The sequence below is a fragment of the Leucopleurus acutus genome (assembly GCF_964270905.1).
Source record: "Leucopleurus acutus genome assembly, chromosome: 3".
Lineage (NCBI taxonomy): Eukaryota > Metazoa > Chordata > Mammalia > Artiodactyla > Delphinidae > Leucopleurus > Leucopleurus acutus.
Window position 1 is genome coordinate 71,009,217 of NC_139145.1, and position 18,728 is coordinate 71,027,944.

Here is an 18,728-nt window from a genome sequence, read left to right on the forward strand (position 1 = left end):
AAGTAAAATACATGCATGCTTTTTTTTAAAAAAAAATCATTTAATCAAACCTAAAAAGAGGTAATATGCCCAAGTCGTCAAATAAATCATGATTTCACTTCAAGGAAACAAACCATGTTCAGTTCTCTGACACACCTGGTTTTTCATACAGAAAATACATTGAGACCCAGGAACACTGACTGTATACCATATATAGGAATCCGTCCATCCACTGACAAGGTAAACAGTCATACTAAACCTCCAAGGGAAGGCTTTTTAAATTTGTGCTTGTGAAGGTGCTGTCAGACTCTTAATTTCCCATGTATATTGGGAAGGAAAAAATACACAGAGAGACGGCTATGGAAATGAGTTACTCTTCTGCCTGGAATGATTGATCCTGATGAGCCCAGGGAAACTGGGCTGCTGCTGCATAACGGGAGAAAGCTGAACTACGTCTGGAACCCAAGGGATTCTTTGGGGCACCTCTTGGTACTTCCACATCTGGTAGTAAAGGCTAATGGAAAGTGTCAACAACCAATAAAAGGCAGGACAACTGAGAATTCAGATCCTTCAGGAATGGAGGTTTGAGTCACTCCTCCAGATGAAGAACCCTAAGTAGCTGAGGTTTGGGCTGAGAGGGAGAAATATGAAATGGGGAAGAAGGAGGCCATACATACAAGTACAGCATGTGACTAATTACAGAAAAGAGGCCTGTAGTAGTTTTTAACATTTCTCTTTGCTTTCTACATCTATGTGTTTATTTGTAGAAGCTATTTTCTTTTTTTCTGCTCTTTGCATTTTTATTTAACTTTATATAAAATAAAAGTTGTTGGAAGATAACTTTAGTATCTAGGTAGCAAAATATTCTGTGGTACTTCATCTGAATTTCAGGAAAAATTAATATAACCAGCTATGGATACCAGGACTTTGGGGACTTGCATCTCCTAATTTTGGGAAAAGAGTGAGAACATCTTAACTTGTAAGATGTCAGGCTGTATTTTATTAGATGGAAAGGCAGAGTCATTTTGTTGATGTACAAGAATTCAAATGTGTGTAGAAAGGTGCACAGAAGAGCTGAGTAAACAAAGGAGTGGACTGGACCAGTTATCACTTTATTGTCTCTCAGGGCTAAATTTATCCTTCATTTTTATCTACAAAAATGGATGTGGGCCCTTTAAGTACTCTTCCTTTGCCAGCTGGCTGACTGTTAAGCGTTTTCTGCAGGGTGCCAGAGAGACACTGTAGGAGGAAGGTGTTGCCCATCATGGTTCTAGTGTGCCAGCTCAGCTGACTCCAGAAGTGCCCATGGCTCTTCCAGCACCCAGCCCCTTCCCTGTCAGCACAGTGGGAGTGGCTTCTCCAGCACAGGCAGCTTCTTCAGCATCCAGCTCCTACAGTGCACTGTGGCTAGCAGCACCCATCAGCCAGCAACTTGCCCTGGCATTCCCCCTTGGGCTTTTTTGTAGCAGAGTGCTTCTGGTAAGACACTTCTCCAGAACAGCTTTCTCAAGCATCCTATAGAACAGATTTCTGGCAAGTTCCAGAAAGCAGATTTCCAGCAAGTTTCACTAGGGGTGTACCATGGCAGTCTCTCTGCCATTCAGTGAGCTGTGGCTGTGCTCTAACAAGGTCTGCATCACACCGTTACTGGGGCTTCCTCTTTGGGTATTCTATCTCAGCCCTAGGAGTAGTGGATGCTCCTTATTTCTGCCATTCCTGTATTCTTTTGAGTGTTATCTACTTTCTACTAGCCAATCTCTACACCAAATTCGTGTTATAGCTAATGATTCTTTTTAATAAACTTTCCCTACTCAAGTTACTATGCGTTCCAGGAGCAGCGAGCACACCAGCACCCAGATCTTGGTTTCTAAATACCATTCTCCAATGGCTCATTCTAGGACTGAAGCAGGAAAAAAACAAAGTGAGCTTGGAGTATCCTACAGTAGCAGAAAGTAAGGAACTGCTCAAAAGACCAAACAAAACAAAACGACCAAACAAAAGGACAATGGCGTATGAAAAGGACACAGAAGCCACCTAAAAGAACTCCCAGTTGCCAAAGCTGGAACAATTTAAGCAACAAAATAAACAATATAATATTGACTTCTCATGTAAATATATATAAGTCCACACTGATATGAATAAATGATTGATTAAATGGGAGAGAATAAATAAATCTTCCTTATAGAATATGTCCAGATAACATATGTAGATATTCTCCCCCTAAAAACCATGGAGCGTAATCTCTACCCTTCATCCTTGAGGGTAGGCTAGACTTACTGACGTATTCTCAGAGAAAAAGGAAAAGGAAAAATAGTAACTTTATGTGGAGAAACCTGGCAAACACTACACATCACCAAATGATGAAGGTTAACCAAGTGATGACACCATCAGTGCTGTCATGTGAATATCATCATACCTCTGATACGATATAATGAGACAGGCACTTCAACTCTGTGGTATTTTCATAACCTGGACCCCTAGTCTAGTCATGAGGAAAACACAGACTGGGGGACATTCTGCGGGATATCTGGCCAGTCCTCGTCAAGGTTGTCAAGTTATGAAAAACGAAGACTGAGCAATTGTCACAGACCAGAGGGGACTGCGGAGATGTGAAAATGCAGTGCAGTGCTCAGGACTAGATCCTGGAACAGAAAGAGGACATTAATGGAAAAAATAATAAAATCCAAATAAAGTCTAGAGTTTGTTCAATAGTAATATACTAGTAAGGAACTAACTGGTAGTGTATTCATGTCAATTTCTTTTGGCAAGCTAATGGTAACTTAATATGTTAAGGGAAAAACTGGATGCAAGTGTATGGAAACTGTCAACTCTCTTTGTAACTCTTCTAAAATTGTTCCAAAATGAAAGGTTTACTCAAAAAAATTATTGCAGTTTCTGTCTCTTGATTGGACCCTGACTAATACAAGGAACTCGTGTCATTAAAAAAGCAATCATTTTCTGGATCTAACATATATTATCAAATATATGCCTAACAATAACCAGAGAGGAGGGGGCAGAGAGATAAAAATCCTTGGGAATTAGGCCATTTTAACTCTGCTACTTAGTAGATTACTAGAGTGTGCATTTGCTTCAAGAATTATCTGGCCAAGAGTAACTAAATTACACACTTCCTAATGAGTGATATTAGGGTAACAGCTATAGATAAAACCCAGGTAACAAAATTCAGTGCTCTGGCTCAGAATAGCATTTTCTTAGGTGCTTAAAAAAGGTGTCAGAAATGTATTCTAAGAACATCTTTAAAGCCTTCAGATATCTGTCCACATTTATTTATGCTTCTGTTCATGATAAAGCCAAAACATAAGCTGTGGAGAATAAACTAAAAGTCACCTCAATATCATCATCCAGTATGGAAAGAACATGTGTTGTCAGAATTCTAGAGGCTTCATTCAAAAGTCAGTCAACTCCGAAATAAAGCAACAGCTTGTTTTCTAGAAGGCCTAAATCAGTTCTAGAGAGTCTGAAACCCATGTAGACCTTTTGTTTTGTTTACACACTCTTTAGTCTGATCTCTTAGTTCGAGGTAAGCTTCAGTTCTTAGGGGACAAAGTATGACTGCAACTAAAGTTATTCCACAGTATTCTCACCCTGAAATTAGTAACAAATCTCATTTCTCAAATGAAGAATATAGCCACTCTTCTCTTTCCCAATGGCTTATATAATAATGTTATTTTTCTTCCAAATGTGTAGGCACAACTGATCTTTAAGTTGGAAAAGTCAATGAAAGCAACAATGCATTTGAGGTCAGTTGGCCAGAAAAATGGACATGAGCCAGATCCCACATCCCAAACATTTTGCCTCAACAGCATGTGAACAAAGTGCCCTCTCCCCTCCTGATCTCTAACAGAAGGCTAACAAAACGCAGCAGGACAGTTACCCATTGGAATGGGAAGCCTGTCGGGGCAGAAAGGCGCACGCACGCGCGCGCGCGCGCACACACACACACACACACACCCCTGTTTAGGACACGACAAAAAGGCTCTTTCACATGGAATGTTCTATGCACAGACAGCATAAGGACCTCCCCTGAAGATGCTGTTTTAGAGGCAGTCAAGAGATCACAAGTCTAAAACAAGTAGTTCTAACAAGATAAAGAGTAATCTCCCCAATTCCAAATGAAAGCAAGTAAAAATTCTTAAAACCAGCTTATCTACATAGCTTAAAGTTCTTTTGGACTAGTTTCAGAAAATTCTTTGGTAGCAAGGAGGACAAAGTTGTGTTGTCATGAGAGTCTGCTAATTTTTAAAACTATTTTTCCCTTTCTCTAAATGTAAACGTTTCATGCATTACAATTTAGTTGCACTTCAATTCCTTCTCACATTTTTCAAGGCAAAACGAAGTATAAAGGAACAGGAAGAGTGCACAATTACACGCACAGCAAGGAGTTAGCCAGAAAACCTAAGTTTTAACTGTGAAATTTAGAAAAGCAACTGTATTACATGACATTCCATCATTTAATATCATAATAATGAATATAGGATTTTAAGTGCAATCTGCTTATAGTCCAAAACACCATCATTTTACAATTATAATTCTAACATAATGGACAAAAATTATATACTATATTATGAATTGATTTAATACCTAAATGTTCATGAATTTTCGTTTATTACCAATAATTCTCCCCAGTAATCTGAGCAAGTACTTATTATTTGCACCTCAGAATTCAAAGATAAATATGTTAAGCATTGGAAATATCAATTTTACTTCTGCTTTAGAACCAACAAGTGGTAAGTTTTCATCACCAAGAAAATATATTAGATAAACGAACAAGTAAAAACAGACGCAGGAATACAGTAGCCGTGTTACCACAACTGCCTTACTGAGTTAAGGAATCTAACTTCTGGACCGTACCCTGGAAAATGCATTGATATTCACAGAAGTACAAGAATCAGATGATTGAAATCTTCTTTCCAAGTACCTTTCTTTATACTCTATTCATAACAGTTCTGTGTATAATACATGTAGAGATTTAAAAGAAACAGTATTCGTGAGTTGGACTGGGAATCTACACCACATTTTGCATTGGGATGAAGAGGGAAACCTGTGGCTCATGTAATCTGCAGACAAGAGGCCCATACAGCAAAAACATCCGGAGACAGACAACAGCAGGTGGAAACTTACCACTGGAGCAGTTGGTCCCACCCCAGCCAGGCTCACACTGACAGGTGTTTGGAGCAATGCAGCGACCATGGACACATTTATCAGCACAATGGGCTGTCAGAGAGAAAAATCAATCAAATAAGGAAAGTTGGCACAAGAAAAAAACCCCAACAACACAGCTGTTTCACATCTCAGTCTCAAGTATCACTTAAAAACAACACGCATGCTTGATAATTTTCTTCAATCCGTTCCTCAGCCCTCTTACAGTCCTCTGTGTAACCAAACAATTCCCCTTCTTATTTTGATACCTCCAAATAAATTCCTTCATTTCTACTATATAATTCTACTTCATGCTAAATTAGCAAAGAAGTTTCAAGGAAAATTGCCTAATCCACTTTTTAAAAAAATTATCAGTGACTACCAAATATATCCTCTTTGTTTCAGGAGGAGCGTATGTGGATGCACAAACAAACCACAAAGCAAGATCTCAGGACTCCCGGGCGACAAGAGTAGTCTGAAAGGTATTCCCTTTACATAATACCTTCACTGGAAACAATAGTCAAATTTCTTTGTGCACATGTTATTCACAACCATGACACAGCAGACTTAGATGCCCTTTTTCCTTTGAGGAGAATATTCGAAAAATGTCACCCAGGTCTTTAGGAAATAGTAAATCTCAATTCCTCTTTTGTTAGCGAATATCACTGGTGTGACCCAACCCATGAAAATAAGGGGTATCATTGCAAACATGAGTGGATAATTAGTCTGATGATTTCCAAAGGAAAGCTCAGTGGGCAGATAAAAACGGATCAGAAATATGCTGTGTTGCACATCAGCATTATCCTCAACATTAGTGCCACTCAGGTTGGTTAAATCTTCTTTAAAATACCTGGATATATGAGGAATTGTGAGAACAACTTGGAAGAGTTTGGATTTCAGATGTTCCAGAATTTCATTTAAGGATGGGATAAGGTATCCTATGCTTTAGAGGTAAGTTTCATTAATTTTACTTTTTACAAAAGTAAAACAGGTCTACTGTCCAAACATAAAATACCAATAAGCAAAATAAACCTCTCTCTTAAGGAAAAAAAAAAGAGAATCATAATATTTTTCAATTTGCCTTCCCACTTAATGAGAAAAAAATCTTTCTATGTCATTAAATATTCTTTTGTGTGATTTATATACTGTGTGTAAGTCTATATTGTGTATATATATTTATATATGTTGTGTATATATATTTATATATGTTGTATATATATATATGTATATATAGTATAGGATATACGTATGTAATATATATATTGCTGGACCAAAAGTGATAATCACTTCTAAGGTTTTTATCAAAAAGATTTCGAGGGCTTCCCTGGTGGCGCAGTGGTTGATAGTCCACCTGCCGATGCAGGGGACACGGGTTCATGCCCCGGTCAGGGAGGATCCCACATGCCGCGGAGCGGCTGGGCCCATGAGCCATGGCCGCTGGGCCTGCATGTCCGGAGCCTGTGCTCCTCAACGGGAGAGGCCACAGCAGTAAGAGGCCTGCGTACCGCAAAAAAAAAAAAGAAAAAAAAAAAGAAAAGAAAACACAGAAATTGGATATGATGGTTGATGAAAAGAAGTATCATTCATATCCTCAAATTTCAAATTTTTGTGTTTATTTAAAATACTCTTGTTGGTCTCACCCATGAATTTTACACTAAGAAAATGTTATAAATGTTAACTTATAAGGTATATCTATATTAATAAAACACTACTTTGTCTTTATATCTTAGGCATCTACACATAATTTCATTTGACAGAAAAATCAGTTCCACTATTTGAAACTTGGAAAATCTCTGGGTTTCCAGGACACTGGATTGGATGACAGCTACCTGGGGTTTCCTATCTACAAAGAGCGGGTGGCCAGGAGAGGAAGGTTTTGGGGGGTGTTCCATGGGAAGGTCTCAGTTTGCTCCTCCGCTTTTTTCTGTTTGCTTTCATTTTCTCACTCCTTATCTTCCTTTTCACCTTCTTTTACTACACATCTTTCTCTCCCCTAAAATACTTCCTTGATATGCACAGTCACTACACAGAATGCAGATTAAACTGTGGTTTTAGTTGTAGTTGTGTTGGCTCTTAGCCCCTGAGTAACCCCAAAAGATTTCCACTGTACCCACCTGAATCAACCAGAAAGAAAGGTAAGACAGAGCAAACAGGTCTAGAACCTTTCCTCCAATATCAAGATGGCCTTTACTAAAATGGGTAAAGAAATGCATGATAAGCTAAACCTGGGTCCCAGAAGATTAGGAATCAGAATTGCTTATGCTTGGATACCAATTGATTGTTTTTTGTTACTCTTGTTTTGTTGATTACAAAAAAGGATATTAAGTGAATTTCTATATGTAAAAATCAAAGGAGATCTGCTTCAAAATGCTTTGAGATTGCTGAATAATCATACGAATACTCTCATGCTTGATTCCTGATGATATGAACTTTGTGTTTTATGAAATAAACACCAAGAAGTCCAGTCAACTGTAATAGATGGAAAAAAATCCTATCATGGTAATTTAAAAATCTAGATTATTTCTACGAAAACCTTGAAATAATAACATTTGGCTAAAGTCTGAAGCAAAATGTAAATAGATAGCAGAAAACAAATTAGTCTGTAAGTTAATTAGGAATTGGAAGGGACAATCTGCTTTCCTAATGATTTTTTTTCTTAATTAAAGCTAGAGTCAAAGGAATCAACTTGAAGCATTGAAGCCTAAAGTCAAATAATGATCTAAGTAATGGAAAATATTATTGGTACAGATTCTCAAAGGAAAGAACACACAATTCTCCTGCCGTGCTGCAGAATCTCCACATGACATTAGACTGTCACACAAGGGCCATCTCTGTTCCATGCCCTATCCCGCAGCTTGGGACTCTGCACATTTAGCAGCAGCTCTCACCAAGCACCCACAAGACCAGTGGGAGCAAAGAGAGACAACAGAGGAGAAGAGAGCAAGCTAGAAAACTCTGTGTTCTCTGATGTCCCAACTCTCCAAATTGCAGTAACACTAACCATGGCATATGTGGTGACAAACACAGAGCCTGCCTCTAGGAAACTGACTGAGCTAGATTCCTACCCCAGCTTCATCTTTCCTCTTTTAGCCTCAAATGCCACCTACTCTGGGTGCTGAGTTTTATGACTAACAAACTCCACGTGAGAACCCAAGGTGGGTTAAAGATATGAATTTGTCATATAGAAAATTCCAAAGTCAGCTGGAAATGAGAAAGGGAACAGAGGTCTCCTGTAGCAAATGTTCAATAGCTTAGATTTCAAGGACAAGCACAAAAGAACTATCCTAAGTATGGCTTTCTCATCCATGGAAACTGTCATTTTATTCCCTATACTATTCTTATTTTTAAAAGGGCAATTAAAATCAGGAAAATGCTAGCAAAGACAATCTATCCAATATGATTCTTTTTCACATCTCTCTTTAAGAAAATCATTAATATCACATTCTGAGTTTTCAGTAATCTTTTACAGAGACCAGATGTAAGCTGAATATGTGGACCATACTTGGTACACCGCTGCAGACACATCAAGTTGCAAAGAGCAGCCAAGGCATCTTCTCCCTCAAGAACTGGGGGGCAAAAGACACTGATGAGAAGAACATGCCACAACTATGAATTGAAAGCTGTGGACAGCCTGTCTGCCTGATGGACAGGTGAGGACTGACCCGATGACCCTCGAATCTTCTCTAATTAGGCTCCTATTTCAGCCTTAGCTCCTAAATCCATTTAAATCCCATTACCAGTGACATGGATCTCATTCCTCTTTCACTTGTAAATATTTGCCTTTAATACTGAGAGCTACTAACTGTACTCAATAGTTTTCTCTTCTGCCATATATATTTCCCTTTGGATTTACACCTAGAGTATGGCAGAAAGGTGAAAGTAAGAGTGGGCAGACTAAAGACTCCTTTAAACCAATTGTATCTCTAAACACAGTACCTACCTGTGTCCTAGAGGATATATTATAATCAATGCATTTAAGTTAATTTGAAAAATGTTTCCATGATCAAAGTATCTCTTGAAAATAATTGTCCAATAGAAACACACACCTTCCACCTAATCCATCTTTCCCCAGAAGTGTCTTTTATCTTGATGTCATGAATAAAGAGCATAAGTGACAAATCTTATTTTTGCTCATTTTTTTATTCGGAATTGCTACAGAGGAACATAGATTTTTAGAGTTAAAGGTGCCTTTACTGAACGTCATTTCTGCATTTTTCAGGCAAGAAAATGGGGACTGGGAAAATGGAATGATTCTCCCAATATTTGAAGCTGGCATTAGAGGCAGAAGTAGGAGTGAACCCAGGTGCCTGAATCCCAGTGGACCAAAACTTCTGATGAGTTTTGATGGCAGTGGGGAGGCAGGAGGGAAGAGGATGGTAGTAGCTGTGCTGGGTCAGATATTAGGGCAGGTGTACGAGACAACCGCGAGTCGGGAGTTAGAAGATTCAAATGAGGAAGAGAAAGAAAGCAGAGAGTTGACTCCTAAGATAAACTTTAACCACTACATACTTTTGTTTGAGGCCAATTACATGCAAAGTCTTTACAAAAATCTAATTGCTACTACAGTATTCACTATAGACAGGAATCATTTTGTTTTCATATTTGCAGACATTACATTGTAGTCTACCTTATTGTGTTTGTTTATAAAAAGGAAGAGAATTCCCTTTTCCTTCAATTTAATATTTACTGAGGTAGCAGGCACATTACTAGGCACTACTATGGATACAAAGATGGCAGACTGGGAACTCTTAGTCTGCAGAGGAGGTCAAATATAGGCTCCACAAAACCTAACTGCAGAGCAGAATGCAGATGTAATACAGAATTATTAACAAATACTCTGAACCATATTCAACAATTCCATTTATATGAAAAGTCTAAATAGGCAAAACTATAGAGACAGAAAGTGTATTAGTGGTTGTCTAGGGCTGGGAGGGACTGAGGGTGAATGTGGGGTGATGGCTAATGGATACAGGGCTTTATTGAGGAAATAAAAATACTATAAAGTTGATTGTGTGCTGATTGTACAACTCTGTAAATATGCTTTAAAAACACCATTGAATTATACACATTAAATAGTTGAATTTTATGGTATGTGAATTACATCTCAAAAAGTAATCATAAAAATACCGTGGCAACTGAGGAAAGGGAGCAATTGATTCCAACTAGAGTGAGATCAAGAGGGGTCTCAGGAAAGAGAGAACATCTGAGCCGAGGAAGTAGACACCTTTGTAATAAAGCTGCAGGAAAGAGGTGCCAAAAGCAGCTGCCTCATACTCCATCCTCTTTTCATCCCATCCCCAAGGTTACAAAACCCACTGCATAGGATCAGGGGCTCTCACCCCACAGCCACCAGTGGTCCATATATGTGACGTGCATAGACTGCTGATCAGTCATGGAGAGTGAGAAAACACTGGAAGTCTAGATAGTTGCACTTGGCAAATGTATTTTTAAAAATCCATATCTAAAATTCCTTTCCTTCCATTCTTGATGGAGCTTTCAGGCATGTGAAGGACAAGTACAAAGAGTGATTACCAGCAGCGTCTTTGGCAGACACCTCTAATTGTATACCTAATGTCTAGTCTTCCTTCCACCTTTATTAACAGAATGCCACTTTCACCAGGAACAATGGTGTGACCAGCAAGAAACCACATTTCCATCCCTCTTTCTGGATTGATGTGTCCATGTGGAAACAGTATAGGGGGAGAGATCAATGGTAAGAGCAATCCCCCATCTCCTTCTTCTTCCTGATGACAGGTGTGTAGACAAAAAGGCTGAATCTGCAGATCTGAGGGAAGGGCCCAGGGAATCATGGAACACTTTGATCTGAATTTCTTGCATGGATGAATAAATGCCATAAACCACTCACTTCCAGACTTTTCATTACATAAAAATTAAAAATTCCTCTATATATGTTTCAGATATCTACTTATCACAGCCAAACATGATTCCTAACATACACTGCCCCTTTGGAAGATCTTTCTGGTGAGTCAGTTCCTAAATTGAAAAAAATATATATATAATAGCAGAAAGTAATTATCTCAAAAAATGTCCAAAAGGCACTTGGCAAAATCCAACATCCATTCCTGAAAAAAATTCTCTTGACCCCCTAGATTAGGAAGAAGACAAGGATGTCTACTCTTATAATTTCTACTCAGCATTGTACTGAAGGTTCTAGCAAGGTAATAATGCAAGAAAAAAGAAGTAAAAGACATCCAGATTGGGTAGGAAGAAGTAAAATTGCCTTTAGTTATAGATTATTGAAATATATGTATAGACAGTCTGATGGAAATCTACAAAAAAAGCTACTAAAATAATGAGAGTTTAACAAGTTTGCAGATAAAAACCAATACAAATAACTTAATTATACCTCTATATACTGGCAAGAAACAATCAGCAATTGAAATTTTTTTTTTTTTTTTTTTTTTTTTTGTGGTACGCAGGCCTCTCACTGTTGTGGCCTCTCCCGTTGCAGAGCACAGGCTCCAGACGTGCAGGCTCAGCAGCCATGGCTCACAGGCCCAGCCACTCCACGGCATGTGGGATCTTCCCGGACCGGGGCATGAACCCGTGTCCCCTGCATCGGCAGGTGGACTCTCAACCACTGCGCCACCAGGGAAGCCCAACAATTGAAATTTTAAGTCATTCATAATAACACCAAAAATGTGAAAAACTTAGGGATAAATCTGACTACAGATGTGAAAGACCTATACGCTAAGAACTAGCAACATTGCTGAGAGAAATTAAAGAATTAAACAAAACTGTCAATGAAAGTGACCCATTTGACATTTACAGAACACTCCACCCAACAACAGCAGAATATATGGGATATTCTAGAGAGAGAGACATTATTTATGAATCAGATGACTCACTATTGTTAAGAGCAGTTTTCTCCCAAATAGATCAACAGATTCAATGCAATACCAGTCCAAATCTCAGCAGCTTCTTTGGTTGAAACTGACAAGCAGATTTTAAAATTCATATGTAAATACAAAGTACCTACAATAGCCAAAATAACTTTGAAAAAGATAAAGGCTAATACTACTTGATTTAAAGGCTTAAAAACTACAGTAATCAGGACAGTGTGATATTGATGTAAATATAGACAAATAGATCAATGGAATGGAATAGAGAGTCCAGAAATAAATCCAAACATGTATGGACAATTATACTTTGATAGAGGCACAAAGGCAATTCAGTGAAGAAAGAACAGTCTTTTCAACAATGCTGGAAAATTTGGATATCCATAGGCAAATAAATAAATATAGATATATAATTTTGCACGATATACAAATATTAACTCAAAACGAATCATAAACCTAAACATAAAACCTAAAAGTATACAACCTCTAGAAAAAAACATAGGAGAAAACCTTTGTGACCTTGAGCTGGGCAAAGATTTCTTAGATATGCCACCAAAAAACACAACTTGCAAAAGAACAAATTAATAAATTTATCCATCAAAATTAAAAACTTCTGCTATTCAAAAAATACCCTTAAGAGAATGAAAAGATAAGTCACAGAATGGAAGAAATATTTATTAAAAAAATTAGCTGACAAAGAACTTGTATTCAGAATATACAAAAATACTAAATAAGAAGATAAACAGCTCAATTACAAATAAATAAATAGGCAAAAGATTTGCACACTTCACCAAAGAAGATGTACTAATGGTACATAAGCTCATGAAAAGATGCTCAATATCATTAGTCACTAGAACAGTATGAATTAAAACTGCAATAAGAAAATATTACATATCTATTCAAATGACTGAAATTAAAGACTGACTGTACCAAGTATTGGCGAGGATTAGAGGAACTGGAACTCTCGTACATTGCTAGTGGACGACTACTGTGGAAAATTTTGTCAGTTTCTTAAATTGTTTATGGACATTTGGATTACTTCCAGTGTTGGGCTATTACAAATAAAGCATCTCTAAACACTATGTACAAGTACCAAATGATTCAGCTATCCCACTCCTAGGTATTACCCAAAAGAAATAAAAGCATAAGTCCATACAAAGACTTGTACACAAGTTCTCAGAGCAGCTTTATTTGTAGTTGCCAAAATCTGGAAATAATACAAGTGTTCATAAACAGATGAAAGAATAAATAAGTTATGGTATATCTACACAACAGAATACTACTCAGCCATAAAAAGGAACGAATCAATGATACGCGTGACAATATGGATGAATCCAAAAGTGATTATGCTGAGTGAAAGAGACCAGACATAAAAGAGAACACACTGTGATTCCATTTGTATAAAGCTCTAGCAAATGCAAACTAACCTGAAGTTACTGAAAGCAGATCAGTGGTTACCAGGGGGTGAGGGATGCAGGTAGGAATGGCTGGGAGGAATTACAAAGGGATGTGAGCAAATATCTGTATGTGATGAACAAGTTCACTATCATGATTGACATGATGATTTCATTGTTGTAGACATATGTCAGTACCTATCAAATTGTACACTTAAATCTGTGCAGTATATTTTATGTCAATTTTACCTCTGTAAAGTTATTTTAAAAAAAGAAAGGTAGAATGTGAGAACTTCCACCAAGGGTCAGAGACCTCTCTCTATACAAATAAGACATATTAAAAAAAATCTGAGCTAACACTAAAACACTGAACACACTTTGCAATTTCAGTAAGAGTCTGGTCATTGGTGGGTGGGCTCTCCAAATGTTTATGAAGATATTGGCTTTAGAGCCTCCCAAGACATTTACTTGGGGAAATGCTAATACTACAAACGCACAATGCAAAGTTCTACACTGAGCTTTTCCTCTACAAAATAAATGACATACACAGGAAAAAAAACGTTTGTGTTGAAATTGACTATTGTAATGGATTCCACACAAGGGATTGTAATACCAACTGTGGAGCACATAATCCTATTCATTCATTTAAAAATGGAAAGAGTTTTCAGCTTAATTCCACACATACACAGGCATTATCTATTCTGGCCACAACTCCCACATTGTGTCTCTTTAAGTTAAATCAGATTTAAGTAACATTAGTAACATGATCCTAATAGACCACAGTTTCAAAAAGTTAAGGAGTGCTGGAATAAACTCTAATTTTCCTAAGCACAAATTCCTAACAACTCAGCCTACAACTGGTCTGTTGATACGACTGCAAACTGATTCAATTTGAGAAGGATCTCAAAATCATCAGCAGACAGTTTAGAGAAGAAACCAGAAGGAAGGTACCTTCATTTGTGACAAATTATTTCCCTCCCTGTCCTGTCATGTTTATGTCACTAGGAAAGCATGGCAGTTCTACAGGAAGTGCCATACCAGGCTCTTCTGTTTTTTGACTGGCATTCCTCTTGGCCCGACCACTCTCTATGGAGCCATGGAATTCTTTGACAAATATTCTTTCCCACAGCATGTTTTGTACCCCATGGCATTTCCTCATCTGCCCTATTTCATCTTGCTGATACTTGTTTCTAGACACTTTGCTTCCAGCTATCCAGTACGTCTGAATCGCATGTTAATAATAAAGGCCAGTCCTAGGGAAAGTGAAGAGGGCAGTGACGGTCATAGTTACCACTTTTCCCATTCAGTATACCCGCCCCTCCTCCCTCCTAGGTGGTGGTCCCTGGACATTTCCTTTTGGATTCTGGTGCCCTAATGTTCTTTCTGCTCTCCTTCCCTGTCTACACTAGCTTGAGAGTAAACAGAGTCCTCATACCGAAGAATCAACAGCTAGTTATAACAGCTAAGGGGGTTATTTCCTTCGTCAGGGACATTGGCATTTCAGTGTGAAAGCCTTAAACCAAATGTATAAATTAAGTAGCAGAATTTCTTCAAAAAGGGGAGGATCAAACATCTAAGAGAAGGCTGGCAGCAGAAACTTTGCTACTAGAATGCCTCATAAAAACCAGGGAACACAAACTCAAATGCCTGCAGGAGCAAGTGGGGATCAATGAGAAGAGTAAGTTGGTCAGGTAAGGTCTGGGAAACTCAGAGAGCATGTGCTCATCTAAAAAGGGCAGCTCCAGGGTGTCAAAGGTACAAACTTCCAGTTATAAAATAAATAAGCCATGGGAATGTAATGTACAGGATGGTGACTATAGTTAATAATCCTGTATTGCATATTTGAAAGTTGCTAAGAGAATAGATCATAAAAGTCCTCATCACAAGAAAAAAACATTTTGTAACTATGTATGGTGACAAGCGTTAACTAGACTTACTGTGGTGACCATTTCACAGTATGTACAAATCATTATGCATTACTGAATCATTATGCAGTACCCCTGAAACTCATGTAATATTATATGTCAATTACACCTTAATTAAAAATAAATAAATAAAAGGGTAGGCTCCCCTTCAGTATCTCCTGTCTATTGCCACATAAGAATGTCAAGCCAGTGTTACCAATATGCTGATTTTTCTGTGGAAGATGAAAGTCCTAGGTTTTATGTTAAAAGTTCTTTACATGTAAATACTACGTAGACCAAACAAAACATGATTATGTAGCAAATCATCCAGCCTGCTAGTTTGCCACCTCCAGCAAAGACTATTGGCCCGCTTTATAAAAAATCAGTGAAGGTCCTGAAATGTTCAGAATAAAAAGCTTTTAAGTTCTTTGACAGATCACATTTTACACATAACTGTCCTTTTCTCTTAATTTTGGTATTTAGCCCCGTAACCGCTGCCAATCACTTATACAGCTATTTTGAATTTAATATCAAGATCTGCTTCATATGCATTGACTCATTGACATCACTTCTGGTAAACATCTGTTTTCCACGAAATAGCTGTTACTAATAGCTCAATACTTGGAGGAGAGGCCCAGCCAATGCTGTACCAATTGATGTAGATAGTAAACAGGTACATCATCTATGCAGTGGTGAAGGGAAGGAAGTGCCTGCTATATTCTGTCATGACTGAACTAAATATTTCCCTTTTTTCAGTTGTTAAAACAGACATCACTGTCCTTAGAAGAAATTACAGAGTGACACAGCCAACATGCCTGACATATCTATCACGGTATCCCTCCTCGAGAACAATAATTCAGCACTCACCCATAGATAAAAGTGCCTTTGTGGGAGCTATGGAATCTGGCACTATACACTAAGGGACCCAGAAGCAGCCTCACCCACCTGTGCATCAGGTAATAGGCATACAGATCTCAGTCCCAGCTGTGGACACTGAGTGGCCCGTGAACTGTCTCCAGTCTATCATGGCCATGGCCCAGAAGCCCCTGGAGAACAATGTCTTAGACAATCACCCATGGATGAGAGAGCCTTTGTAGAAGTACAGGTTTCCAGCAGAGAAGCTCCAGCATGTCACCAGAGCAAAAAAATACAAGTTTGTACACACTGGAGAAGGTAAGAGGAACAGTTAGACTTTATACACATTACCCCTCCTACCAAGGCAGCATAGCTCGTGCCGAGAGAGTCCTTCTTGGCCTGTGATTTCTCATGTGGGGGAAAGCTAGTGCATGTGAGTGAGTGAACAGCTTCCCCAGCTGTGTAGGACTTTGCCAAAGAGGCCTGTTTCTCCCTCTCCACATCCACAATATGGAGTCGTGAGCTGCATGACTGGGGGGGGAGGGAAGAGTCTGGGAGAGAAACAGATAGAAATCTCAGAGGGCATTAAAGGAATGTGGATCCTACTACCTGTGTCACACCCATGAGCCCACCCATGAGCCAGAGGGGATGTCTAGCCTGTGGATACCCCCAACTGGCCGTGGGCATTCCCAGTGCTCAGTGTACCTCACTCAACACCACCCCCTACTTTTTGTCCAGCTTTCTGTGCATGCTCCCAACAGTGGTGAGAATGAGCTTTGGCAAATTGCTACTGAACACATGAAGAAAGCTGGTCCCAATCTGCAGACCAGGGAGAGACCACCAACTTGAGTTTTAGCTCTGCCCTTGGGAAGGTAAAAGGCAGGCTGTTACTACCTGGCCTGGTGCACTGCAGGATGTAGAGAAGGCATACAAGTTTGAGAATTCTCATACGAGAGGGAGCAAGAAGCATGGAGCAGGCATATCAATAGAAGGTCTGAAAAAGCCTCAGAATCCCTAGCAGAGCTGACAGAAGATGGTTTATCTGCCAAAGTCAGTCAGTAAAGACTGAGGAGGTGACTGCTACTGAAAATGTGGAAACAGGAACGAAAGAATTCAAGGAACATTAAATATCAAGGAAACATGACACCACCAAAGGAGCACAATAATCCTCCAGTAACCAACATCAAAGACATGGAGATCTGCGATTTACCCAATAAAGCATTCAAAATAGCTTTTTTTAAAAGGAATTTCAAAAAGCTACAAGAAAACGCAGAAGGACAATTCAATAAGATCAGGAATATAATACACAGACAATAAAAGAATTTTAACAAACAGATAGAAATCATAAAAAAGAACCAAACAAATTCTGGATCTGAAGAATATAATGAATGAAATGAAAAATGCAATAAAGAGCATCAGCAGAAGAATTTATCAAACAGAAAAAAGAATCTGTGAAGAGGAAGACATATTTTAATATTATCCTGTCAGAGGAGAACAAAGAAAAAAAGAATAAAAAAGAGTGAAGAAAGCATATATAAACTACGGGGTACCATAAAGGAAGTCAACAGCAAATCGTGAAAGAAAGAGAGGGAAAAGGAGGCAGAAAGCTTATTTAAATAAATAATGGCTGAGAACTTCCCAAATGTGAGAGAGATTTGGATATTTAAGTACATGACCCTCATAAGTCACCAAACAAATTTAACTTAATGAGATCTTCTCTAAGACACACTATAATAAGGTTGTCAAAAATTGAAGACAAAGAGAGAATCTTAAAAGCAGCAGGAGAAAAGAAGCTTGTGACTTACAAGGGAGCCCTCATAAAACTATGGGCAGATTTCTCAGCAGAAACCTTAGAGGCCTGGAGATAATGGGATGATGTACTTAAAGTTTCGAAAGACAACAACTGCCAAGCAAGAACACTCTATCCAGTGAAGTTGCCCTTCAAAATGCAGGAGAAATAAAAACTCTTAACAAAAGCTGAGGGACTTCATCACCACCATAACTGCCTTTAAGAAATGCTAAAAGAAGTTCTTCAAGCTGAAATAAAAGGATGCTAATTGGGCTTCCCTGGTGGCGCAGCGGTTGAGAGTCCGCCTGCCGATGCAGGGGACGCGGGTTCGTGCCCCGGTCCGGGAGGATCCCACATGCCGTCGAGCGGCTGGGCCCGTGAGCCATGGCCGCTGAGCCTGCGCGTCCGGAGCCTCTGCTCCGTAACGGGAGAGGGCACAACAGTGAGAGGCCCGCGTACCCCTCCCCCCCCAAAAAAGGATGCTAATTAACATAAAAATATGAAAATACACAACATGCTGGTAAAGGTAAGTATATAGTCAAATTTAGAATATTCTGATACGAACAGAATGTCAACAAGATATACACACTCCCTTGTTTATTGCAGCATTATTCATGTTAGCTAAGATATGAAAACAAGCCAAATGCCCACCAATAGATGAATGGATACAAAAGATGTGTGCAATGAAAAGATGCTCAACATTGCAAATTATTAGAGAAATGCAAACCAAAACTACAATGATGTATCATCTCACACTGGTCAGAATTGCCATCATCAAAAAGTCTAC

The 18,728-nt window shown here is 38.7% G+C and overlaps 1 protein-coding gene across 2 annotated transcripts in view; it reads right to left on the reverse strand.

The window, feature by feature from the left end:
* Window positions 1-18,728, reverse strand: part of MEGF10 (multiple EGF like domains 10) — a gene marked incomplete at its 3' end in the record, with an annotated part of 209,697 nt that overhangs the window by 77,689 nt on the left and 113,280 nt on the right. For both annotated transcript variants that reach the window (XM_082835227.1, XM_082835228.1), the window contains one exon: window positions 5,122-5,214. In XM_082835227.1, the coding sequence (XP_082691353.1) occupies window positions 5,122-5,214 (93 nt within the window). The remainder of the gene's footprint in view (window positions 1-5,121; window positions 5,215-18,728) is intronic.